General features: G+C 40.3%; 1 protein-coding gene across 9 annotated transcripts in view; it reads right to left on the bottom strand.

The window, feature by feature from the left end:
* Window positions 1–26,365, bottom strand: part of LOC122759052 (ankyrin-3-like) — an 86,532-nt gene that overhangs the window by 46,090 nt on the left and 14,077 nt on the right. For 6 of the 9 annotated variants that reach the window (XM_044013533.1, XM_044013536.1, XM_044013537.1 and 3 more), the window contains exons 2-14: window positions 16,938–17,039; window positions 15,479–15,577; window positions 13,259–13,357; window positions 11,214–11,312; window positions 8,766–8,951; window positions 6,591–6,689; window positions 6,378–6,476; window positions 5,694–5,792; window positions 5,381–5,578; window positions 3,885–3,983; window positions 3,125–3,223; window positions 2,594–2,692; window positions 1,616–1,813 (exon numbers count right to left, since the gene is read on the bottom strand). In XM_044013533.1, coding sequence (XP_043869468.1) covers window positions 1,616–1,813; window positions 2,594–2,692; window positions 3,125–3,223; window positions 3,885–3,983; window positions 5,381–5,578; window positions 5,694–5,792; window positions 6,378–6,476; window positions 6,591–6,689; window positions 8,766–8,951; window positions 11,214–11,312; window positions 13,259–13,357; window positions 15,479–15,577; window positions 16,938–17,039 — 1,575 coding nt within the window. Of the gene's footprint in view, window positions 1–1,615; window positions 1,814–2,593; window positions 2,693–3,124; window positions 3,224–3,884; window positions 3,984–5,380; window positions 5,579–5,693; window positions 5,793–6,377; window positions 6,477–6,590; window positions 6,690–8,369; window positions 8,394–8,765; window positions 8,952–11,213; window positions 11,313–13,258; window positions 13,361–15,478; window positions 15,578–16,937; window positions 17,040–26,365 lie in introns of all 9 variants that reach the window. The other 3 variants (XM_044013534.1, XM_044013535.1, XM_044013532.1) reach the window with 2 other exon arrangements.

Genomic DNA, 26,365 nt, shown 5'->3' with positions numbered 1-26,365 from the left:
CAGTCTAACTCCCAACAAGCCAACCTTTAATCATTTTACTGACAATTATGTTGTAATATTAAATATTTTAAGGATTTAAAATACATACATATTATTTATATAATACATTTTACCCATTTCCCCCGAAAAAACCCCAGTATACTCGTCTTGATGTCATGCAGCAGCAAAAATCAAACATTTTGTCCTAAAAATAATAATTTTTGTTATAATTAAAATATGAAGTCAGTGAATCTTTTTTATTCCTGTCTAAAGTAAATATAATATACATTAAGCCATGTCGTGTGCCCCGTTCCTTTATTTTTCTCCATCCAGTCATGCAAAAACTAGAACGCCATAGTGAGGGTTTAGGGACTTTCCTCAAAAAAAAAGAAAGATATAATCTGTGGTAATAAAATGCTCCACTGCCATTTAAATGAATGTTCTGTACTGAGTGAATGAAAACTGAGCCCCTCCTGAACAAATAACTCCTGGAGTAATCCTTTAGGTCTTACAGCATTGCGATGACCCAACTCTTCCATTGGCAGAGCGTCAACTGTAACTGGCGTTTCCCAATCCCTTTGACTTTGCTGGAAATATCACAGCATTTATTTCAGTTTTTCCATCAAACTAACCCTTGCTAAATGTGGAGCGACAGAACTTACCACATCTACAACTCAATACATCCTCCCTACTGATATCCAGTTATTATGCACATAGTAACCTTTACATTTAGGAGTTGTTTTTGCATTTTTAAAACATAATATTTCAACTTTCTTTCACATCAAATCACTTTGTTTTGAGAAATGTATCAGCCAACTTATTAATTATAAGCAATCTCGATTGAATTGTACCATCGAGACTTGATTATTGTAACGTTCTGTTGTCCGGTCTCTCCCATACGAGCACTGGATTCTGACGAGAAGTGAGACATTTGAACACATCACACCGGTCTTAGCTTCTCTTCATTGGCTCCCTGTCCAGGTGAGATCAGATTTTAAGGTCCTTCTGTTGATTTAAAAGATTGTAAATATCTGACCTCATAAATTAGGACGTTCCATCTTGAGCTCTGACTGGGCTTTTTCCTATCGTGCCCCCTCCCTGTGGAATAATGTGATTCTCTCTTGATCCAGAAGCCCCCTCCCTTCTGTTATGAACACGTTGATTACTTAATCTGCAATCTTCTAAATTCTACTGGATTCATTTTCTTGTGGTCTGTCCTTTTCCAGACTTCCACGGTGGTCGGGGCTTCGTTTTCCATTTTGCAGTTTGCCAAACTGTTCAGCTGTGACCAAAGTTTCCCCTTCCTTAGGCTGGACGTGCATCTGAGGCCTTGTGTCCACACATCCTCAATAATACTTATATTGATATTAATATTATTACCAGTTGCGGTTAACCATCTGTCTCTTATGTTTCTACTCGTTGTAAATTTGCTGTTTTGTTTGTAATCTGCCAGGTTTTTCCTCACTCAATGGGAGGGTCTAAGGATAGAGGGTGTACACAGACTGTAAAGACAATTGTGTTTGTGATGTTTAAATGTATAAATAAAATTGACTTGACTTGATTTGAATGATTAGCTGGTGACACTTTGATCCTCTCACTCACCTACGCTTTGTTTGCATTTATGCTTGATTTTTACCTTAGTAGTAATGCCCAGACTCGCTCCTTGGTCCAGCAGTGCTGTGGCCACGTCTCGGTGTCCCTCCCTGGCGGCCAAGTGTAAGGGTGTGTATCCGGAGCTGGTCGTGGCATCTGGACACGCTCCGTTGGACAGAAGCTGGTGGACAATGTCTTGTTTGCCAAGACGGCTTGAGATGTGCAGAGGAGTCTGGTCATCCTGGTGGCAACAATAAAAAACCCATCATTTTTAAACGGATGAATACAAGTCCAGCATTTACTCCCTTGCCTGTGTTGTTGGTCTCCACCAACTCCTGAGGGAAAAATCTGTCCCTTTCGCTGCTAAATCCTGCACATTGTTCAGTGTCTGGTGCTGAGCAGGTGTACAGTGGCTTTTTACAGAATATATTACATAAAATGACCATGATGTGTTACCAGAGATTGAGGAAACACATGAATGAATTTCAGTGATAACAATGGCACATATCCACTAACTAAACAGTGTGTTGGTCTTTTGTAAGGTTGCCAACTCCCCTCCCCTTTACCTGATATACTTTATTACATTACATTACAAACACGACACACTTTCACAGTCGAGTAAAAGATGCAGTGGCATTGTTTTACAATAGTAGTTCTATGTATGGAACTTTCTGTACCACCAAATATGAGTTTAAAATCAGTATAATAATTGTATTAGATTGTTATCGTCCTGAGCAGTATCCTCCTGTCGCCTTCACATCTCGCCGCGTCTCCGTTGCTACGATACACAGGACTCACGGTGAATCGGACGACCAATTAAAAGTGTCCATTCGCTGTTGGATTGTAATGAATGACAGAAACATCCAAAAGGGTCTGACAGCAAGAGGAGGATTTCATTTTCTCGCATAGCAATCGTGCAATCTTCATTGGTGGACTAATCTATAATTTTTCTGTCATGGTTTCTTATCTGTTTGATATGGAACACGTCTTTTATCCTTTAAATACGGAACAAATGGTCTACCTTGGCCTTGGCGTCCACTTGAGCTCCATTCTGGATCAGATATCGAACCACGTTAGACTGTCCTGCCCTCGCTGCCATGTGGAGCGCCGTCTCCCCCCTCTGCAGAACACATGCACACACGGATTAAAAAAGAAAAAAGGAACAGCTAATACTTATTTATTAAGACTTTAAACTTCCTCTTATCCCTATAGAGTGACACAGAGAGAGAGAGAGGGAGAGAAACCCCCTTTCTCTACACACCCAACTTACCATAATGACGTCACATCATGCTCTGTTTCTATGGTAACCTGGCCACAGACATGGCGTAGGCGACCAAATACTTGGGGTTTAAGAGTTGACTGCGCTGTGCTCTTCCCCCTTCTCTGTTTACTTATACACACATGCAATATCTCTTCTCTTTTCCCCTTCACCTTTAATGCAATATTAGAGTTACCTCGCTGCAGCAGGGACTGTAGCTCCTAAATCAGAGAGTTAAAGTGCGAGTCTGCTTTTTGTTTGTTTGCTCTATTCCCTTTTCAGCGCTAAACTCACCACATTGCTCGTGTTCGGTGAAGCACCGTGGTTGATCAGCTGGTGGACGATGTTTTCATGTCCCATAAACGCCGCCACGTGGATCGGAGTCAGACCAGACTGCGGAACGAGAACCAGAGGAATAATTCTGTGAGTGTGAAGGTCTGTGAGCTGATTTTAAAGGTTTCCAGAAGACATCGTTGGCTTTGGTCTATATAGACACATATATCTATATCTAAAGATAACCCTGCAGATAATTTGCAACACCCGCTGCATGCTTCTGTCACCAGGACGGGAGCAGCTGATCCAGGTGATTTTTGCAGGTTTATTGCTACTGGCAACCTCTTTCAATTCACCATCCTACATATAAAGATTCAATTTAAAAAATGTAACTAGCCACTATCCAAAAGGCTGAATTCATCCTATCACTATGAAGAAAGAAAGAAAAGTTAGACTTTTAACAGTCAATAACAAACTTATCGGGTTTGCTTCTATGGGCGCTATTTAAAATGCTCCCACTGTAGTAACAGCTGCAAAAATAAGATTTAAGTTCAGTAGGAGTATGGCAAAACTGTAATTAACCACAGCCTGTCTTTCTACCATTGTGTTTAACTACAAGTGTAACCCAGAGGAAAAACTAGACGGACAGAAAACTTTTCCCACTCCTGTGACGCTCCTGGAAGTTCACCGAGTACACGAAGACACTTTACGGCAGCGTCTTTGTCACCAGAAGTGATTACAGTAAAGAAACAACATAATTAAATGACGTACACACACATACCTCAGTGACTGCCTGTATAGATGCTCCGTGCTTCAGAAGTAGCTCCATCACCTTCACTCTGTTCTTCTTACAGGCAATGTGCAGAGGAGTGAAACCATTCTAGAGCACAGAAAACAAATCGGAAAGTATAAAAAAATAGTCCACAAACTGTGCGTGGGAGTGTGTGTGAGTGTGTGTCCGTCTTGCACCACTAGCAGAAGACCTGGATCTGGAACTCCACATGGAAAATACAGTAAAAAAAAAAAGAGGGGGCACCTTCTTTCTTTTATCCCCCTCCTCTTCCTTATTTCCTTTCACTCTTGCTCTCAAGCCCTCACTATGCAAACCAGACAAGCATGTGTGGAAATAATTGACTATAAAAAAAAGTATGCTGTGCTGAAATAGATACTTTTCTTTACGACTCACTCGCGTCTCGCCAGCTCATGGATTCTGCCCCCTCCTTCTCTCTCTTACTCTTCTGACTTTGAGGTTTCTGGCTCAGTCGTATGACTTCATTTTCCTCTCCATGTCCTTTTTTCCCTTCCCATTCTCTCTGGCTATGAAGTCCCAGTGCTCTAACCACACCCAGACTTCTCCCATTACAGAACAGAGATGGCTGTCTTATTGCCAAAGACACGGGATACATCTTTTTTTTTTTTTTTTAACGGTTATCCATTAATTTCCTTCATATTCAGTCCCCGTGCTCTGTCACTGATTCCCATGTTTATACGTCAAAAGAGAAAAAGGTAAACAGCAAAAGCAAAAGAAAAAAAAAAAAGGAGGGAGACAGGAAATGAACAGACTAGGTTGGTTGGGAGATGAAATCATCAGGACCTGATTTAAACACTTCAACTGCCACAATCTTAAAACACATGGCAGCTTCAACGTAAGTCTCAGTGGAAATTCCAGCTTTTTTTTATCCTTTAGCTTTGAAAAAAAACAGCAACATTTATCTATCCCTTTTTTTTGTCTAAAGGCACGTCCAACAGCAATTGACATTTCCATAACTCACAACTGTGAGGCTCAAAGTAAATATACATATGCATTTTGTGTTGCAATTGATTTGATAATTAAATGATCATTTATGACAAATGGAACAAAACAAAGACATTCTGTATAATACAAACAATACGATCCTATTAATGAGTCTCCTCTCTTGTCATCGATGTTTGCACCCTCTCATAAAGAACAAAAAAAGGATAGTTTTAATATATGTTTTTTTTAATTTTAGAAACTTTATTAATCCCCTTAGAGAAATTATACTCTGCATTTTCACCCATCCTAGAATTAGGAGCAGTGGGCTGCCACACTGAGTAGCACTGTACCCCAGCCCTTTCGACCTGGTGGGGACTTGAACCGGCGACCTTCCGGATACAAGCCAAGTTCCCTCTCCACTTGGCCACAGGCTACCCTAAAGAAAAGATTCTGGCAGCGGTGGGATTATAAGCCCTTACAACATGCAAGCACGTCTATGAATATGACTAATCACTGAACACACACTGGACACATATCCTCACCAGTGCCTTGGCATTGGGGTTGGCCTTCTTGTCCACGATGACCTTTGCCACCTTGTAGTGTCCGCAATGGGCAGCGACGTGCAGCGCCGTCAAGTAATCGTTGGTTACGTCATCCACGGGCACCTCGTGGTGCAGCAGCAGCTGAACACAGTTGAGGTGGTCGCCCTGTGTCGCCATGTGAAGGGGAGACAAACCGTTCTGGAAGGGAGAACGCAGGAGAAGCTGATGTACCAAACGACGGCTCGTGGCTTGTGCGAAAAGTAGAGAGGATACAAGACACAACACGGGGCCGACGACAAGTAGAAAGCTGTACCTTGGTCTTTGACATAATTGGAGCTCCTCTGTCCAACAGCATCTCCACCACCTGCTCATGACCACTCCTGGCTCCACAGTGGAGAGGGGTCAGACCGTCCTGCAGTGCCACAAAGTTACAAGATGACTTGAGTTTATATTCACTTTCATTTCATTTCATTTGAAGGAATATGTAAAAAAAAACAAAAAAAAAAACACTGATGTGATGTGAGAATATATGATATAATATATGATATTATCACTTATCGGGATTAAAAGCACTTACAGTGAGTTAATCGTTTTGAATTTCTATTATCGTGTTAATCGTGAATGAAGAAAAACATCAATATGTCACGTGAGTGACTCTTAATGTGTTTAATGTGGGGAGCTGCATCTTTCCTCGGTTCCTTCATTCATTCATTCATCATCTATGATCTATGAATTTCACAAAGAAAAAATGCTTCCGACCACCACAAGAGCAGACAGAGGGCTTCTTAGATTACTTATATTATACTTTATTATGTTTTACACTAATATTAAAACACACTTTTTCAGCCATTGCAATAATACTGTTAATCGCAATTAATTTGGTGAGGATAATCGTCCCATGCCTATAAAGGAGATCACTTGATCTGTCTGTTCAATACCGCCACTTTATGAAAGTAAATCAGTGTTTAAATAAAATGATATCTTTTGTGTGAGAAACCTTGGTCCGTGCATCTATCTTGGCCCCCCTCTCCAGCAGCAGTCGCACCATGTTGCTATTCCCGCGTTTGGAGGCTACATGTAGCGGCGTGATGTCATTCTGTGGAGAGAGAAAGAGAGAGATTTTTTATTACTTAAAAAATAATCGCAGAATACGCTCACAATACCTGTTGGTGAGACACAGTCCAGTGTTTTTTATTTTTTTGGTACCTACCCTTGCCTTGAAGTCCACGGCTGCCCCTCTGTTCAGCAGCAGAGTCGCAACGTTGATGTTGCCGTAGTGAGCCGCAATGTGAAGAGGAGTGAACCCACTCTGCGAGGGAAAAGTCAAAAGCAAAATGGGGATCTCTTAACAAGCGGGTAAAAGGAGGTAAACAATGCCTCGCCATGAGTCGTGAGCAAAGCATGATGGGGCATCACATACAGCAGCAGGATAAACAGAGCGCAGTCGACCAGGACAAAGAATAGCTTGAACATGCTTAGATAAAAACATGAATGAGCACAGTGTATTTCTCTTTCTCTTGTACAAGTGCACCACAACTATTCAGTGTTTAGGTTCGGTGTGGATACATCAAAATAGAAAGTAAACATAAGAGCACAATAACCTCCTGTCAAATGAAAACCATGCACACTTTACTCATTTGGCTGTCCAATAAAATGTCTCAGTGTGGTGACACGATTTCATGTGACAGGACAAAAATAAAGTCGAGAACACACATGCAGGTGAGTGTGCATCAGTGCAAGTTAAAAGCTCGCTTTATTTGACAGCTTTGAAGAGGAAATCAACTTGCAGTTTAACATAAAACCCTATGATGATGGTGCACTGTAAGGTCTGAGAGGTGTGAGCAATTTGTAAATATAGGTTGCATTTTTCTTTTGTTTAAATAAAAGCAGGAAGGTTCATGAGTTCACAAGACAACGTTTGTTCAAATTCAGTCCAATAACAGCTCAGTTAAAGTTGTTCTCATTGACGAGAGTCTCAGTGTGGTGATCACAGGCTCCGGCCACATTAAAATGAAGCTACAGCAAATAAATTCTATCTCCTGCATGACTGAAATACGGTTAAACTCCAACAGAGCCGGCACTCGAGAGGAGCAGGCAACACAAGAACTGATTCTTGTTGATAGATGTCCTAAACATTGTTTTGATCCGATTAGGATCTCATTACAGAGAGCTGCCGCCGTGGCTGGAGACAGGGAAGTCAGGATTAAAAAAAGCAAAAAAAAAAAAAAAGCCACAGACACTGAGACTTGACCTGGCAATAACAGCACTTTTAGTCATTTGAAATCCATGATTACATCACGTGTTTGTCCTCTACATTGTGTTTTTGCAGTTAGACAGAGTTAGTTCTGTTCTCCTGATTTATGTTCAAATACAGCTCAACGCTGTGCGTAGACTTTTTTTTTGGATTAAATGTAAAATCTACAGAAAGTGCTGATAGTAGCAAAATAAGAGTTGGAGAATTGTTTTAATTTAACAGCATAAATATCACACAGTGATCATTTGAAATGTTTTTTTTTTAATGAAAATGAGAATAATGATGTAAAACATATGATCTGTCAAAATAATCCCATTTAGATATTTATTATTGAACGGGAAATGGTTTCCAAGGCTTTAGGAGTTCTTAATGTAAATGAAAGTCTACTGCTGTTCATTATATTTCTGCCCCAGAGCAGCAAACTGCTGTGTATTCACAGAGCAACGTCAAAACATGATGCAGGCTCTGGGAACAGGTATACAAGGGTGAAGCACGGTGAGCAGCAAAAGCATTCATGCCAGCATTAAGGATTCATGCCAGCAGACAGAAGGCTTTGCAGTGGTGACCATGAGTGAACAGAGGAGAGGAGAGGAGAGGAGAGGAGAGAGGAGAGGAGAGGGAGAGGAGGAGAGGAGAGGAGAGGGAGAGAGGAGAGGAGAGGAGGAGGAGAGAGGAGAGAGGAGAGAGAAGAGAAGAGAAGAGAAGAGAAGAGAGAAGAGAAGAGAAGACATGTACCTCGGTTGTTCTATTCACCATCATCTAGAAGGGAAAGAGGGGAGTGGAAGGGTAAACAAATAGAGAGAACAGGAGGAGGAGGAGGAGGAGGAGGAGAGAATGGGGTGGTTAGTGCACCACAACAATAATAACAACAACAACACCATGGCGGCACCAAGCTGTAGGATGAGCATGAATATGGCAGGAGAAAAATGACAAGAACTAAAAGACAACCACTCAGAGGTCCATACAACTGCAAGAAGGACTGAGACTCTCCATGTCCTTTTTGTTCTTTTACTATCGTTTCCACCTCACAAAGACAACTCCGTCTTCTTTCCTTTGACATTAACAACATCTTCTACACATGCTTGCACACAGATGGGATCTGCAGTCCCGCCCGTCACACCGCGACCGTACCTTGGACTCCACATCTGCGTTGTGGTCGTTCTGCAGGAGGAGGGCAGCGGCTTTGGTGTCATCCTTTCGCGCGGCAATGTGCAGCGCCGGGAGGCGGACCTTCCCCTTGGTGTCGTTTTCCAGTAGAAGGGAGACCACCTGGTCATGGCCCTGCTGCAACGCCACGGCAAGGGGAGTGAAACCGTCCTGTGGACCAGCACAAACAGAGACAATGACGTCACTGTTGGCAGTCAGATGCATATTATGAGCCATGTGGGTGCTGAATGTCAGCCAAAATAACCTGACGCTGACTTAAATCACACCTTTTCCATGTGTCAACAATGTTTTCACATCGTCGTTTATTTACTCACAGAAATCTGTGTGAATATAATGCGGCGCTTCATTTTATTTTAAGTTTTTTGAGTCGTCGGGCAGCTGTTACCACTTCATCTTCAAACCTAATTTATAAAGACGTCCTTGTTATTTCTTATGGTGTTTATATTGTTTTCTTTTTGTCTCAATTATAACATTGTTTTGTACGGAGGCAACTTCTCTGTGTATCCGTGTTTAAATTGGTGTGTTACTACCTTTAAAAGGTGCGTTAGCAAAGCACAACAAAGTACAGCAGAGGATATGAGGAAAGCCGTTAATGGAAATCTGTAAATATGTTCATACCATTTTGATTTTATACTATTTCTTTAATCGTCAAGAAACCGATTAGCACATGAATTGAGTAGCACAGTAATATAGAAGTGTAGGTGTGGTGTGTGCACACATAAATAAGCTCATGCACATTATTGATTTACAGAGACAGTGATGAATTACAAACAAAACAGAGGCGAGTAGCAGCAGCAGCATGAGTGTGTGTGTGTGTGTGTGTGTGTGTTTCCAGTCTTCTACACAGTCACATTATGGGGAATTGTCTTCCTCATGGAGACAAAAATCAAGCTCTCGTAACGTAAATGATTACATTTTAAGATTAGGATGAGGTTAAGGTTGGGGTTAGGCCTGTAGTAGTTATGGTCAACGTTAGAGTGAGTCTCCAGGAAATTAATTCAACCCCTTAACACAGAGCGTATCGCAGACGACACGTTTGCGCAAGCGTACTTTGCGTTACCGTAATCACGCGGCCGGTTTGTGCTACAGGAAAAAACGGTTTCTGAAAGCACATCATTTTAAATTGTTAATACACTACTTTAACATGCAGTAAATTGTAAATAATGCAAGATAGTGACAGTTATTCTGGAAAAATGGGCAAAAGCATTTACTCACAGGATATTTTCTGGCCCTTTGGTGGGAACAATAAGCAAAAAAAGTCCAGACGGACATTTTGCATTTTGAGGCTTAGGTGTTAAGTCAATGTAATGTCCTCTGAAGTCCTGAAAAACAGCCTGTGTGTGTGTGTGTGTGTGTGTGTGTGTGTGTGCTGTCAAGGATGCTGACTCTCTGGGTAAATCCAGCTCAGCATTGCCCACCACACATCAAAGCAGAATCTCCCCACGGAGAAAGAGTCCACGTTAAAACTAGAACAGAGATAAACAAACACACACTCACATGCTAATGAACACACTCATGGTCTGATCCAGACATCTGCAAGACACACACACACACACACACACACTCTCTCTCCCGGGCAATCTTCAAAGCAATATTTTTTTCAGTCGTCAACTATCCAAATGTGCCCCGCTGTTTCATCTGATCCATTAGGGATTCAGGAGGAGACACAAAGTCAGCTCAATGTCCTAAAAATACCTCGACACAAACGAGCAGCAGAGGCAAACAACGAGGCACAAAAGCCAATCTGAAGACTTGCAATGACACAGCAAGAGGTCACCAGACTGAAATAAAACCACAGTAAGACAACTTGAAATAAACACGACGTGAACAATCACCTTGATTGTAACTGAGCTTTATCAAACAACATATTGAATACATCGTAGTCCATTGTGTCATCGAGATAATAGCAGAAGGGAAACAAAGGAATCTCTGAAATGCTGAAATATGAATTATTAAACACCGGGAGTTGCTTGAAAACGTGGTCCAGACACGTGAATAATTCATTTACAGCGGGGAGGCAGTGAACAGTGAGTGGAGAAGGAGGCAGAGAAGAATAATTTGGTTGAGATAGATGCAGCTTTAGTAGATACAGTATACACAACACAGACAGGTGCAGAGAGAGACAGTGACGGTCACAACCCTAAATACTATACATAACAACAACAGTGGGATAGAGGAGACAAATTTTGGAATTATCAACACATTTTTTTTTCAGTTTTCTGTGTTGTCTGCTAAATGAGCCACGTTTGTCAGGCACCTATTTACCATTTACAGCAAACAGTCTGCTGGTCATGACGCTGCAGTGTAATTACAGGGTGGCTGCACGAGGGCTGGGATAAAGAGCAGTGTGTGTGTGTGCGACCAGTCGTTAAGTGCACAAGTGTGTTATCGGTTGTGCTTTTGTTTATTTACCTCGGTGGCGATGCTCTGACTGGAGCCGTTGTCCAGTAAGAACTGCACCACGTCCAAGTGGTTCTCCTGCGCCGCCATGTAGAGCGGAGTGAAGCCATTCTGGAAAAGAGGATAAAACAACACGCGGGGTCACACGTGTAATCACCGGCATGATGACGGGGCGCGAGGACAAAACACAGACAGCTGCTCACGTCTGAGACTAAACAGTCCGAATCCAGACCTCCCCTCTGTGATTTACTCTATATTTGATTTAACGAGTAAGAGGAATTTTATAATTACGACATCCTGCTTGTAAAACACAGTTTATATGATTATAAATAATCACTGTTGTTAAAAATTATCCCACTTTATTTGCCTTAATTTCTTCCTCAGTAATCAAATGCAAAGAGAAATGTGCACAAACAGATAAATACTGTACACCTATACATACTGTATAGTGGTGAGATTAAAAAGAAAAATATGAAAGATTTAATACAACAAAAGGCAAACTAAACATAAGTGGTGAGCAGGAACACAAATAGATAAGAGATTAAAATTAAATTAAAAGAAATAACATCCCCACATCCCAAATCTTTGGATTGAAAGTTTCTCCACAAGCTTGGGGATTTTTCCCATCGCACAGCATTTGTATATTTAACGTGCAGACAACACAAATCTTTTTCTTTTGACAACAAGTCACGTACAGCAGGGAATACATAAAGTAAGTATGACCTGGGGCACAAAGGAGGAGCGTGATCCACATAATGAGAAACATTAAGTACCAGTGTTTCGCTTAGATAACAGGACATTGCCACGAATAATGATGAAGAGTCTCTTGCTCTTCTTCACGTGTAACACACTGTAAAGATAAATGGACATTTTATCCTAACGCAAATTCAATAAAATGAAGAAAATCACTAAGGACGTGGCAATATTGGCTTTAAAGGATTTTCTGCATTCTACAGGGGGTTCTGCCACCAGGGGTTTTTAATCCATAAAGAGTCACAGAGTGGGATTTCTGAAAATGCTGTATCATGATATTTATCTACGAGTTTTTTACAGCACACTCTGTGACCTCAGCGGTAGTGAAGGATGTGTTTCCGTGTGTGTTTTTAAGTTCACTTTTCCTGAGCCCTCGTCGTGAAGTACATACTGTCACCTCCATACATAACTCACACCTGATAAGAGCAAAGATAGGAACGGATCTAGAACTCTCTCTGTGTGTGTGCGCACTCATGTTGTGGGGACCTAAATCTGTTTACACAGTCACATCATGGGGACCTGTCTTCCTTATGGGGACAAAAAGCAAGTCCCAATAATGTCAATTATTATATTTTAAGGTGAAGACATGTTTTATAGTAGGTTCTGGTTAAGGTTATGCCGGTAGAGGTTAAAGTTAAGGTTAAAGGAAATGTAAGTCAATGTAATGAAGTCATGGCAACCAGACTATGTGTGTGTGTGTGTACATTTCTTTAAGCTGTGTGGACCAAGCATCAAGCAAACCTATCTTTGTGAGGACATTTTAGCTGGCCCATACACATTTAACAGGTTTTTTGAGGATTAAGACCTGGTTTTATGGGTAGGGTATGGGCTAGGGAATTTATTATGTCTATGAGTGTCCACACAAAGAATGCAAAACCAGTCTGCATGTGTGTGTGTGTGTGTGTGTGTGTGAGAGAGGTGCCATTAAAACTCAACAAGTTGATCCAAAAATTATTTCAGCATGCAAAAATGACTCTTCCTCCTCTTCTCTACTTCATGTTTGTTGTCGCGTTGCTGCAGCAACGGATCTTCGGTCCTAATGTATTTACTTAAAAAATTGACGGTCAAAACGTGAGTAAGACCAAGGACATGAGGCAGAAAAAGCTCAAATGCATTGTCTTTTATGACCAGTAGTCCAGTACTCACAGAGACCAAAAAAACCTGGTCCTAATGAGGCAGACCTTCATTTCTGAGAAACTGGTGAAGTTTAGGGTAAGATTTGGAATGCGCTTGGGTTAAAATGAAGGGCTTAAGTATTTTTCAGGTTGTCCAAACGAACTGAAGCCTGTGAGTGTGTGTTTTACCTGAGACTGCGCGTTGACGTTGCCTCCGTGAGTGACAAGCTGCTTCACCACGTCCGTCTGTCCGGCAAGAGACGCTATGTGGAGGGCTGTGTTTCCTTTCTGCTTAAAAAACATGAACAAAAACACAATCAAAACATTTGGTCTCTGAGGTCTGAAAATAACATTTACGAAAAGACTAAAAGGGAGAAGGCTTAAATCTAACCATTAATTTTTTTTTGTTTTACACTGGAAGTTTTCCCTTTTTAATCACTATAGCCCTTATTTGAAAAGTGTTTGCAGCACTTCTACATCCTTTACGGCAGAGTGTGGGATTCCAGGATTTGTTGTTGTTGTTATTCAAACTCTTGTATTGATAGTACTTTTTCCCATATTGGTATTCCCATAATGACAGAAAGTGTGTTAGGTTCACACATCACAGCTATTATATACCTGTGCTTTATCACACTTCATTTACACCCATTCAGAGTGCAAATTGGAGGTTCAACGTCTTACCCAAAAAGACCAGGGGCCTCATTTATACAGCTTGCGTACGCACAAAAGAATGCGTTTGGGAGAAAATGTGCGTTTTTTTTATGGGTAATCGTGTCCATGCATACGCACATTTACATTCAGCGAGAGGAGAAACTGCGACTCCGATGGCAGAAGGATGAATAACCGGAAACTGTTTAACACGACTAATGTCGAATTATAATCTGGGGTGAAGCCCACAAAAGCTGTGCAGCATTACGAGATGGTTGTGATAAAGAGAAACTGGTATGGGAAGTGTGCGCGCATGGTTTTATAAATCCAAATAATTTTTTTTTTGGGTAAACAAATCCTGTGCTTCCTACGTCAACTTTTCAGGCGTACCTACGCACAGCTTTATAAATGAGGCCCCAGAGAAGCCGGAGATTGAGTCACTGACCCTCTCGTTAGAGGACGACCCACACTACCTCCTGGACCACAGTGTGTGTGGAGTCATGTTCACTTTCTGTTCCATATAAGTGAGACTTTGTGACTGAAAGGTTATAAGGCAAAGAGGAGTGGGAAGTGGAGTGCAGTCTTGGGTGAAGGACAGATTATGTTACTGTAGACTGTACGAGTGAAAATGTGAGCGACAAACACAGCGAGGACGAAGAGAGACACAGCTTGAGACAAAGTTTGCGTGAGAGTGAGCCGCGTACTGAGCCTGTCACGGAGGCACCTGTTGTATTCATGTTAGCTCCGGCAAGTAGCAGCTGCTGCCCTGTTGTCATTCCTGCTGCCACTGGAGCCTCCACATATACACTCCCCCATTCCTGAATGTGAACTGCTGTATCTCCCTTCCCTTCTCATGCTTCACCTTTCAGTGCACTTGAACCTGCCACATGAGTGCATTTTACCAGACCGACTGCATTACAGGGGAACAGGAAAGCAACACTTTCACAGCACTAATCCTATCATGAATGGAGGATGTGTGCATACTGTGACATATTCTCACAAGTCGATATAGTGATCTTTCAGATGTGTTCAGATCTCCACAGCTCCATTTTAAGGAGAAATAAGTGGCTTTTTTCTACTTTGTACATTCTTTTTTAAACCCTTTATTGGTGTCAAAGGGTATTGCAGATGACACGTTTGCACAAGTGCACTTTGCGTTACCGTAATTACGTGAAGTTTTGTGCTATTGGAAAACTTCCAACGGTTTCTGAAAACTGAGAAGTTAATAAGTTTATTACTTTTAGGTAATTTCACTCAGTGTTGCAGGAAGCTGGCGAAACAGAATCTTTGTCACCAGAGAGGAGAGAGTATAGGAAAATGCATGTAAATAGTTTCCATTTTTTGGCCTGTACAACTACAGTGTTTTGTTTTTCAAATAAACCTTTTTGTTTTTCTTCATTTCTAATTGTTAAAAACTATTTTAACATGCAGTATTTTGAAAAAACAGGCAAAAGCACTTACTCACAGGACATTTTCTGGCCCTTTTATGGTTAAAATAAGCCTCAAATGTCCCAAGGACAGCAAAACTTTTTTTTTCCAACCATACATTACTAATGGCTCTACAGGAGAGATTCACTGTCACATCATTCTAAAAGGCACCACCTAATTTATAGGAAACACCTCTGTGATAACACGCAGCCATTTATCTCTTCACACTGCTTAGGCAATGTGACTTTGAGACGAAGCTGACGCAGCAGACTCCAGCGTGTGGTGTGAATTCATGTATAGACAGCGTGAGTGAGTGTGTGTAGCGGCACACACCTTGGTGGTTGCGTCCACGTTGGCGCCGTGCTTAATGAGTTCAGCCACCACTTCCACATGTCCCTCCTTTGAGGCCAGATGGAGCGCGTTAAGACCATTCTGGAGAAAGAGAATGAGACAGAGCTTTTAAAAACAAGACAAGAGGAAAGATTAAATGACGTAATTACACTTTCTTTCAACAGTTGAGGACTCATTGTCACCCTGAGTGATAGTTTAATATGTATGCAAAAACAGCCAAAGAAGAGAAGGAGATGTGATGAGTAAATTTTAGTTATTTACATTATATTTTAATTCCATTTTTACCAAATTCTCCAGGTTCTCCAGTTTCCTCCCCCAGTCTAAGAACATGCAGGTTTGGGGATTAGGTAAATTGGTCACTCTAAATTGGCCGTAGGTGTGAGACTGAATGGTTGTTTGTCTCTATATGTGTCTCTGTGATAGACGGGTGACCTGTCCAGGGAAAACCCCGCCAATCACCCTATGTCAGCTGGGATTAGCACCAGTGCCCCTCGACCCTTATGTGGAGGATAAAGCAACAGAAGATGGATGGAATTTTAATGAATTTAATAATAACAGTTGGGCTTATTTCTATGTTTATTTGTTACATCTAATTGATGAAATTGTGTCTCACAACCTGACGCAGATGTCAAACAGGTGGATGCATTTTTGATAAGAGTATAAAAAACCTGCATGTAAACACAGAAAATAAAAATATCATATTGCAGGTTTTTACACTTACGGGGGAAGCGGAAAATTTGCCATATCAATAAAAAAGTATATGTGAATGAGTGGAATGTGAATAGATTCAGCAATCAGTCCTCATCAGTAAAGACAACAAGGGAAGCTCAGCTTCTTCTAAATTGTCATCAAATATGTGTTGACATATTTTAACACATAATGTGCCCTAGAATGTGATTAGAACGTGTCACTAGATGGTTCAGAATCAGCTGTTTATCACGGATGATGGATCATCTTACGTGATTTTCGTATTCCCGTTGCGACCTCTGCTTCAAAACCACCTGAAGGAATACTTAAGGAAGGAATACCGATTTGCATTTAGCTTTGTATTACTAGAATAGGGCTAGTATTTTTGAAAAATACAACCTCAGTTTCTCCTGAGTTGAGAAATATCTTCATTCTTTTCTTTGTTACATGCCCACCAGTGACACTTGGTCCTGTTAGCATAACTGTTAGCAAAGATGGCGGACACTGTTTACATTCTGGGAATCTCATGGCTCGGACCAAGTGTCACTGGTGGACACGTGACAAAAAAGAATAATGAAGATATTTCTCGACTCAGGGGGAACTGAATACTTGAGTATTCCTTTGAACCTACTGTAAGTGGCACAGACTAGGTTTTTGAACTGCACTGAAAACATCAGTGCTTCCCTACACAAAACACAAGCAGTGATGTTAAATTTGAAGTTCACTTTTGAACTTTTGAAGTGTGTATTTTTACCTGATTGCATATGTTGACATCAACTCCATTCTTCAGGTAGTCCAAAGCTTTCTCTAGGTTTCCAGCCCGAGCTGCTCGCAGATAACAGGCATTTGTATCCGTCTGCAGGAAGAAACAGAGCAACATGTTCACATTAATAACAATGTTCTGATAAGAGCGGTCACTTCAGGTAAAGAGAAAACAGGGGAAAAATAAAACCTGGTTGTCTCGTAAAAAAAAAGAACACAATTATAGAAATATTTCTTTGCAATAAAGAAAAATGGAGAATGATTTAAAAACGGAAATTGCAAATTTTAATAACCTCTTCCAGGGTAATTCCTTTTTTGGGAAATATAAAACAAATATTATTGCAATATTACTCGGAAGCTGTTATTTATGTGTCATCAAATCCCTATGAATCCCTGCAACGGGGGACAAGTTGCATCAATCCCTCAAGGCTGGAAAAAAACAGGATGAAGTTAGAATGAAAAACCCTTTGAGAGGAGCTGAACGGGAGCCAAAACATAAATGAAAAGTAAATGTCTTCAACATGGCCTCCTTGTTAAAAAGTAAAACACCAAGCCAAGAAGAACCAACCTGCCAAACCCAAACTGACAACCAAGGGATTTACTATATCTGTCTGATGATGTCAGTCTGGTGTCAGTGTGTGTTTTTATATAATATAAAGATACGGTCAGATACAGTTCATTCATTATGATATAAGTCCGAATGCATCTAAATAATAATTTGATAAGGAAGACACACGGACCCTTCATCCAACACCAAAACAAAACATAATGCTGCATCTTAACATAAGGAGATTAAAAAAAATATGAATCTAAAATACAAACACTACATAAAAAAAGTGTTTTCCCAAAAAATGTAATAAATTAAAATGATCATTAAATCATTGCAGCTCAACATTTTTACCACTTTCTGTGGTTTGTTGTGGTGAAAGGTTTAGGAACGTGATAAAATTACACTAATATTTCATGCAAGGGGCAAAAAAACATAGAAAATGTGTACAATAGAGCACAAGAGATCATATTAACACAACTGTCAGCTATAGAGGCCTTCTGTTTCTGAATAGTGAGTTGCAGTTTTCTGAACGGCACGGTAATATGGGACCAAACGCATTCATTCCTTTTACTCGTGCGTGCACAGTCAGCTCGTGCTAAATGTCTTTCTCTGGCAGCCACTGACATCAAGCAGTTTGCAGTCGACCTGCAAGCTGAGTGCAGGATTCTGCGAGAGGGAACTGAATACGCTGTGTGTGCATCCGTGTGATGATATCAAAGTGTGGGGGTGGGAGGAGAAGGTGTACATTGAAGGTGGAGCAGGGACAACAGACTTGGTAGAAGGTTGAAAAACATGGTAGAGACAGACAGACAGACGGACAGGCAGGAAGACAGTGTCGCTGTGCGTCTCCAGTTTCATGATTGCAGTGCAGTGCTTCAGTCTGCCACACCCATGTAGTCAAAGAGAGACCCACAGTGAATAGAATGAGCACTCTCCAATTACCCTGTGCTACTGTGCTTATTAACCTACAGTATTACCTAGAAGACACACACACACACACACACACATAAAAGCCATCACAGAAACTGCATGAAATCCAAACTCATAAGAACAGAATTTATGTTTTTTAAAGGCCCAATAAAAGGTGGTTGTTGCCATAATTAGTATGAATCCATTTTTACACTTTGACATTTAAAGTTATAATATTGTGAGCCCCAAATGAGGTTTTGTTTTATGTAGTTTTTTTTTTCTTTAACATACAACTTGTAATAACAATTGCAAAATTTGACTTTAAGACAACCAAAAGGGGACGCCGAATTCCTCTAAATTTGTCCTCTCGTGTCATTTTGAAGTATCGCCTCGCGTCGTACAGTGCTGACTGCACCGTGATCTTTGTTATTGTAGACAGATTGTCGGCTAAAGCTGATCGCTGAGCTCATTTCCCCACTCAACCGATGGATGTTATCGGAGTTCATCGTCAAACACGCACTATACTGCAGTCAGTGTGTGTGTGTGTGTGTTCTTGCTGTCAGCATGCAGCCACTGGCTCAGTCAGACAATGGGGGGGCTTTACCAGACGTCAGCCAGTAGAGGTGTCCAAAAAACAAGAATCTATTCATGTAAAAAAATTGTGATTCGTAACCTCAAAGATTTTAAGTTGATTCAAAACTTCAATGTTTCGAAGACATTCGCCCTTACAGCGTGGTAAAAAATGAAATGAATAGCTTAAATACATGCAAATGTTTTTTTCTTGGTTTGACTTTACACTGTCTGGCTTACATCGTCTTTTCTACAAATATTAATATTATTGGTAATGCTATACTTTAAGTCCATCCATTCTGTATTTTTAAGCAACATGAAAAATACTTAATAAACACTATATGACACATTATGACGTAGATTATTTGTATAATTGTCAACAACTGTGACTAATATATAACATAATATAAATTGTAATCCATCAATATTTACTGAGACCACCCTTTGCCTTCAAAGCAGCACAATAATGTCATGGATTTTACAGGATTATACTCAGGTGTATGATTAACCAACTGAACGTAACATGCGCTAATGATCATCATTTTCATATGTAGGTTGACTGAGAGTGGGAGGATTAAAACTGGACAAGGACAGTCAGACTCTACTACCAAGGCGGGGTCATGGGAGACAGTTTCTAGACCCAGGCCATAAATACATGATGGCAAGACCGAGTACAGCAACAAAACACGAGGTAGTTATTCTACATTTGCAAGGTCTCACCCAGGCAAAGCTGAGAAATACAAGCAGATACCTGCAGTCCTTTCCATCAGGGAGGTGATCGACCACAAATCTATTCTGCAGCAGGACAACGACCCCAAGCATAGAGCCAATGTCATTAGGAACATGGAGTTCAGGAAGTGATGGATTGCCACGAACCGGAAGAACCCTGATCTAAACATCAGTAAGTGTGTCTGGATTTAAGACATTCTACATCCACAGAAGATCTGTGCTTACTTCTCCACGCTGTTTGGAACAACCCAACGACCCTGCCTTCACACCAAATATTGATTTGATTTAGATGTTTCTTCTGTTCGCTCATGCTGCATTCTGTGAATTGATGGAAATAAACAATTCAAATGTACATTTGTTAAAGTGTTTGAGGTTGATGGATGGATAGAAATGAAATGTACATGTGTTCTACAGTGAGGAACTGTGCTGAGGAGAGCTTTTAAAACCTGAGACGGGCGGTAAGGCACAATGCCAAGTGAAGTGAAGGACCAGACTTGGCTCCTCATAATTCAGATCATTATCAGAATTCCAGTTCAGAGCATCAGCAATCCACACTAAGCACTGAGCATTGCTCTGCTGCTGCTGCACGTTGCCAAACAATAACAGAATAACAGTCAACACTTTTATTTTATTGTATGGCAGACAGTCAGTATGAAGATGGAGAGACATCTCTGTCTATGGTTCATACTAAAGCTCAGGAGTCTCCGACATTGTTTCTTCTCCGAGCTACTTTGACGAAATGACAACGGCCGAGAATTATTTGTGTTTTTTTTTTTTTAACATTCTTTGTCATAGCTTAGCTGAAAATGTACAAAATGTTGGTGTCCACAACTCACAATTTGTAATAAACATGACAAAAATAGTATTTCATTCACATCCATGTGCCTTTTTCTATTTCTCTATGTATTTCTTTCTAGTATATCTCACAATATCTGACACACTGGATAAACATTTAAGCAGGTTTATGTTTGATTATTGAAACCTATAATCACGGTCTCATACGAGACCGTCGCTATAGATAATTTGTCATGTGTCTTTACGACCTCAAAACATCATTATTTAGTTAGATGCTGTTTTGGCTCCGCTGCTTGTGCACAGTTATGAAAGAAAAAAGAAAAAGGGGGAGGGGGGGGATGAAGCAAAGGGATTATTTCAGCTGTTGACTAATAACAGACTGTGCAGCGCATGTTTGAACATGTGCACACGCAGCGATGTCAGTGATAACAACCCAGTGAAATCATTCCACTACAGAATAAACATCAATAAAAACGTCTTCCCATTCAAATAAATAACTGAGCCACTAACATTCCTTTTCCAAATCCACTACTGTACTACATTCACATGCTCCAGCTCCAGTGTGTGTTTGTCCACACGAGCAAATTCTTAGCAGCAGCCTGAATCTAATTGTTCTGTAAAAGTTTTGCTGCCAGTAATTGATAGGGCTACTTAATTTTTACTGAATGTATTTAATTCTGATTCACTCAAGGTCCTGACTTGATTAGATTTCAAATTTGATTTGAAATCAGTATTGATACGTTTACAGTTTTCCATACCAATATCGCTTGGTTATGATTGGATATGATAGATTTATCCAAAAGCATCTGCATTAATGCACTTCCTATTTAGGACCACATCGTTCAACTCCAGTAGGGGTGGGAATCAAAGGGTACCTCGCGATACGACACAATTCGTGATACATGGTCCGCGATACCAATAGTATCGCGATACATTCTGTGATAACCAATTTATTAGAATACAATCATAGCGATACATAACTATATCTGTCCAACTCATGAAAACAAACGTCCGTGAAAAGTTAAAAGTGCATGATTTCTCTATTTATTCACAATATTGGAGGAAAAAAAAGTGCATGAAGTCTACGTATTGAACGTAGATGGAACATTCCTTAATGTAGCTTTCTCCTCCATTATCCCTCCGTACACTCCTTTTTCATCTGCCAGGTAACTTCCGCACAAGTTTCCCTCATTCATTTGAGCAGCGCCACCGCGAGGAGACATGAAGTAGTGACTCCTGGTGAGTGAAACTGGCAGGGACTGATTACTTTAGAGCGCCTTAATTTGTTAATCAAAATATCGATATTTGCACTGGTGTATCGATTATCGTATTGCGCAACACAACATCACTGTTGTGTTGTTGCAATGGAAACGTGTGTGTCCTCATGAACAATCATGACACCAAAGCATCTGAAATGTGGCATGTGTTTGTTTTTTTCTGGTTCGCATGACACACTGTCATAGTCTAACAAAGTGATTCCCAAAGTAATGGTCGTAGCCCTCTAGTGGGCGTTGACGGTAATGCATGTGAGCCATGAAAGGTCATTAAATAAAATTAACTTTTTAATTTTTAGTTTTGTAATTAAATAGCTGTAAAATAAGTACGATAGATTTCAAGAAGTACAAAACCAAGGCGTTTAAATCCTGTGTGATTTCTCTTTTATCTGACCTTGTATAGCACAGCAATATTGTGACATTTTATGTGCAAGTATCCGGTGTCATCCGGTCAGCTTACAGGCCTGATATTTCAGTGTTTGCCCTCGATGTTAATTTTAATTTGTAAATTGTTATTTGTGTTGATGGATAATTACGCACTTTGAGAGCGAGCACTTTGTTTGTGAAGCGAAACCTTTCAAATAATGACACGTACGAGTCCACCTGTAATAACCACACGTGGCGCCTGTGCTGAGAGATATACAAGCTCAAGAATAAAGTGGACTGATTATTAACTTATACTGGATTTTTGTATCCCATATTCACATGAAAACAATGGGAACTATTGATCCTAGTCTTGTGAGATAATCAGAGAGGATTTTCAGACATTAAAATGGTACCTGGCACTCTTGTGTTTGAGAAAGGCTGGTCTAGAGGAGACAGGAAATGGCATATATTAAATGATAGGACAAAGGATTTTTTTGAATCAATATCGGATATTTCAACTGAGGATTGATATGAATAGGGAAATCTATTTTTTGTACCCAGCCTTAATAATTAATAATTTCACTTTTGCAGTATCTATATACATATATATATGTACACATGTACACATATACACACATTTCTCAGAAATAAGTATGTATATATATATACATATATATATATATATATATATACATATATATATATATATATATACACACACACATACATACATACTTCCACATTCTGATCTTAGTTTCGGACAAATGGACATATGGTGGGGGACTTGTTTGGCTCTACTGTAACTTTATTTATCCATAAGAGACATGCAAAGAATGCCACACTCACTCCGTTTCCACACACACACTCGTTCAGTTACACACATTTCAACATGGCCGAGCAACCAGCCATGACACACAGAGGAACCAGAGAGAGTCAGACATAACAACACCGGCTGCTGAGTAAAGTAATGTTCACTAAAAACTCCCATTTAGTGGAGAAAAAAAAAAAACAAAGATTCATTTTCAAGCCAAACAGAGAGCACAGTAGCTTTGTGTCCTCCTGTTTGGTTTTCATTGTAGGTGAAACAAACAAGAGAGGGGGAAAAAAAAATCCCAGCTCTTGTTTAAGTTGACACTAAAATTGATACGTTGAGCAAAGCCAGCACATGCTGCATATAGTAGATCACATATCAGCAGGTTGGGGAGGGGGGGCATTTTCTCATAACAATGGCTCATAAAGAACTATCTTCATATACTGTAACTGAGTGGATTTCAGGAAAATGAACTCATCATTAAATCATAAAAAAATGACAATTCCTTACATTAAATAAGTTTCTTTCTTTAAAAAAAAACAACTTATAGTCTCCTTTTCAACAAATGTACAAATCATGCACCACTGTCCAAGGTCAGGTGCTTCCATTCACATCCCTGTAACGAGACACTGTATCCACAGTACACAGCATGTACATGTATAGAGTTATATGAATAATTATCACTCAGACTTTGTGACAATAAATCAGGTAGGGGTGCAAACACACACACACACATATATATATATATTTAAATAATATATATACACGCAGACTGCAGCAGAGTGGTGCAGCAGAGTTGCCACTGACACCAGTCCTATCAACGACCCCCCCACCACCACCACCACCACTGTAACCTCCCACCTCATCCCACAGTGTCCCATCTCTGGATGGGCAGCCGCCATAACGCCATAATCGAAATTCTGACGGCTATAAATTCCATAATCTGGTCAGCATACATGAATGCAGTCTAGCAGCAGCAGCAGCAGCACAGAGGTAAAGTAAGGTTACCAGGTTATAGTCTCTGTACAGTCAGTGAGTCCCATACAGTAAAGCACATGCAGTAAAGACTTACTTCTGCCAGATAGTCTGCTGCCTCCTCCACTGCCATGTTTCTCAGTGTGTGAAACCTGAGCACTCTATTACTGTAGCAGCTAGCCCTTAGCCTGGCAGCTAGGCAGAGAGGGATGGGGGCAAGAGAGGAGAGAGAGAGGAGAGATGAGAGGGAGGGAGAGGGTGAGGAGAGGGAGAGGGACAGTGAGGGAGAGAGAAAGAGAGAGAGAGAGAGAGAGAGAGAGAGAGAGAGAGAGAGAGAGAGAGAGAGAGAGAGAGAGAGAGAGATAGGGGTATTATGTCACGGCCAAAAATACCTGACTTGCAGTGAGAAAGTCCAGAGCATGCAGGGGGGAGGAGGGGGGGAGGCAGAGGAGTTCCGGTGTTAATCTCAAACCAACTCTGGCTACAACAACACGGGATCAGAGGACAATGCACAGCTTTGAGCGTGTGTGTGTGTGTGTGTGTGTGTGTGTGAGTGCATGTACACACACTTGTTGAAAGCACACCATGTAAACTGTTTACAATCATATTACATTTAAAATAACACTATTTAGTACTTTTTTAAATGAATCCTACATGAAAGTGTTTTTATAAGCCTCCATGGTATTGTGGATAATATACTGTTATACTGTTATACTGTTTTATTTACAAAGTACTGTTAAAGAAAAACCTGGTCCTGGTCCTTGAGACAATGAAAATGTTTATTGAAGTTGTAAATCAAGTGACTTTTCACTATATTATTATTTTCCATGCTTGGCTTTAGGATGAACCCCAAATAACGACTCCACTTTTTATATAGGGTTTTTCAATCAATACAAATATCAGTCACATTTCTGCTGATGAGTCATAACCAGCTGTTTTTTTTTATACTTTAACTGTGCAACACATTCTTGACTCAATTCAAATGACACTGCAGTTTTTTTTATTTACATTGTTACGGACTGTGTTTAGTGGAGCATGTATGTGACTTTAAGGCTTTTGTATAATATACAAAATGTATATTATACTGTATATGTATATACAGTATGTATTTTCTTGAGTACCTGTTTGGGTCTGCAAAATGGCAAAAAAAGGCGATTGGTGGTTACCCAAGCAGGAAATGATGATGTTCTCCATTTGCTGTTTTGTCCACGAACTAAAACTATTCAGTTTTAATGATTTTTTTTTGTAATAGGGAGCAAAGAAACCAGAAAATATTCACATTTAAGAGGCTGAAAAATCAGAACACTTGCTTTGATCAGTTAGTAGTTAATAATCGTTGCAGCCCAAAAATATTGTAATACTGTTGATATCAGAGCAACATAAAAACAGCTTCCCCAAAAAACAATAAACCAATAACTTTGGGATAAATGTGTAAATATACAGTATGCCAGGTGAGTTTGTTTAAGTGGACGTCTCTACATGAAACACACACACTTTGTAACTTACTTTACAAACAATAGTCGTCATGTCTGAGGTTACGTTCGCATGTGATGCTGCTGCACTGACGTTCTGTTTACATAGATTTTTGTGCACTAGAGAGCACGTTTCATGTTTCATAGCAACCTGACTAAAGTCTTTATCAGTCAGGACATTATTAAAGACTAAAGGGTGCAGCCTGTTTAACTAGAGTGAAGCACTGGGTTTAATCTACATCAGGAACGACTTCATGTTCAGACCTTTGGAGTTATGTTTTCATGAATGTCTGCTGCAGTGGTTTCTGCTTTAGGGTCCCATTGAAAAAGGAGGGGGGCAGCAGGTGGTTTAGGTCCTTTATCAGGTTTCAGATGTCTTTGAGTTGTCAGACGCTCCTGTCTAAAAGACATAGTTGGTTTAACGCTTTAAAACCGAGTGTATCGCTGACGACGCGTTTGTACAAGCGCATTAGTACGGTTACGCTGCCGCTTTCTGAAACCTGAGATGTTTTTTGAATTAAATTTCAAATTTAACTTGCACAATATGATGTCCGTGGGCAACTGCAGTGCTTTTCTGTATAAAACTTTTTGTTTTTCTTCAATTTAAATAGTTAAAACAGCATATTGTAAATAGCTGCCAAAAAGCACATTCTCTGGTCCTTCTATGGTTAACATAAGCAAAAAACGTCCAGGTAGACACTTTGGTGTTAAAGGGTTAAAGGGTTAAAGCATTCATTCATCTTCTACCGTTTTATTCCCCACATGACTCCAACATTTATTATGTCACAAATATCATTTTTAAATGGCAATGTGACATAATGTAGGCCACGCAGGAGAGAACAAATGAAAACAATTCTGCCTTTCTTTCATATCTGGAGTCAGATGACATAATATGATCTATCTGTATGTATCCAGGACTCTAATTTCAAAGTGCAACTCCGTACCAGCTGAGCTAATGGGGATGACACG

The sequence above is a fragment of the Solea senegalensis genome, linkage group LG18 (genome assembly GCF_019176455.1).
Source record: "Solea senegalensis isolate Sse05_10M linkage group LG18, IFAPA_SoseM_1, whole genome shotgun sequence".
NCBI lineage: Eukaryota > Metazoa > Chordata > Actinopteri > Pleuronectiformes > Soleidae > Solea > Solea senegalensis.
Note: the sequence above shows the minus strand (reverse complement) of the source record. Positions and strands in the feature narration are given on the sequence as shown.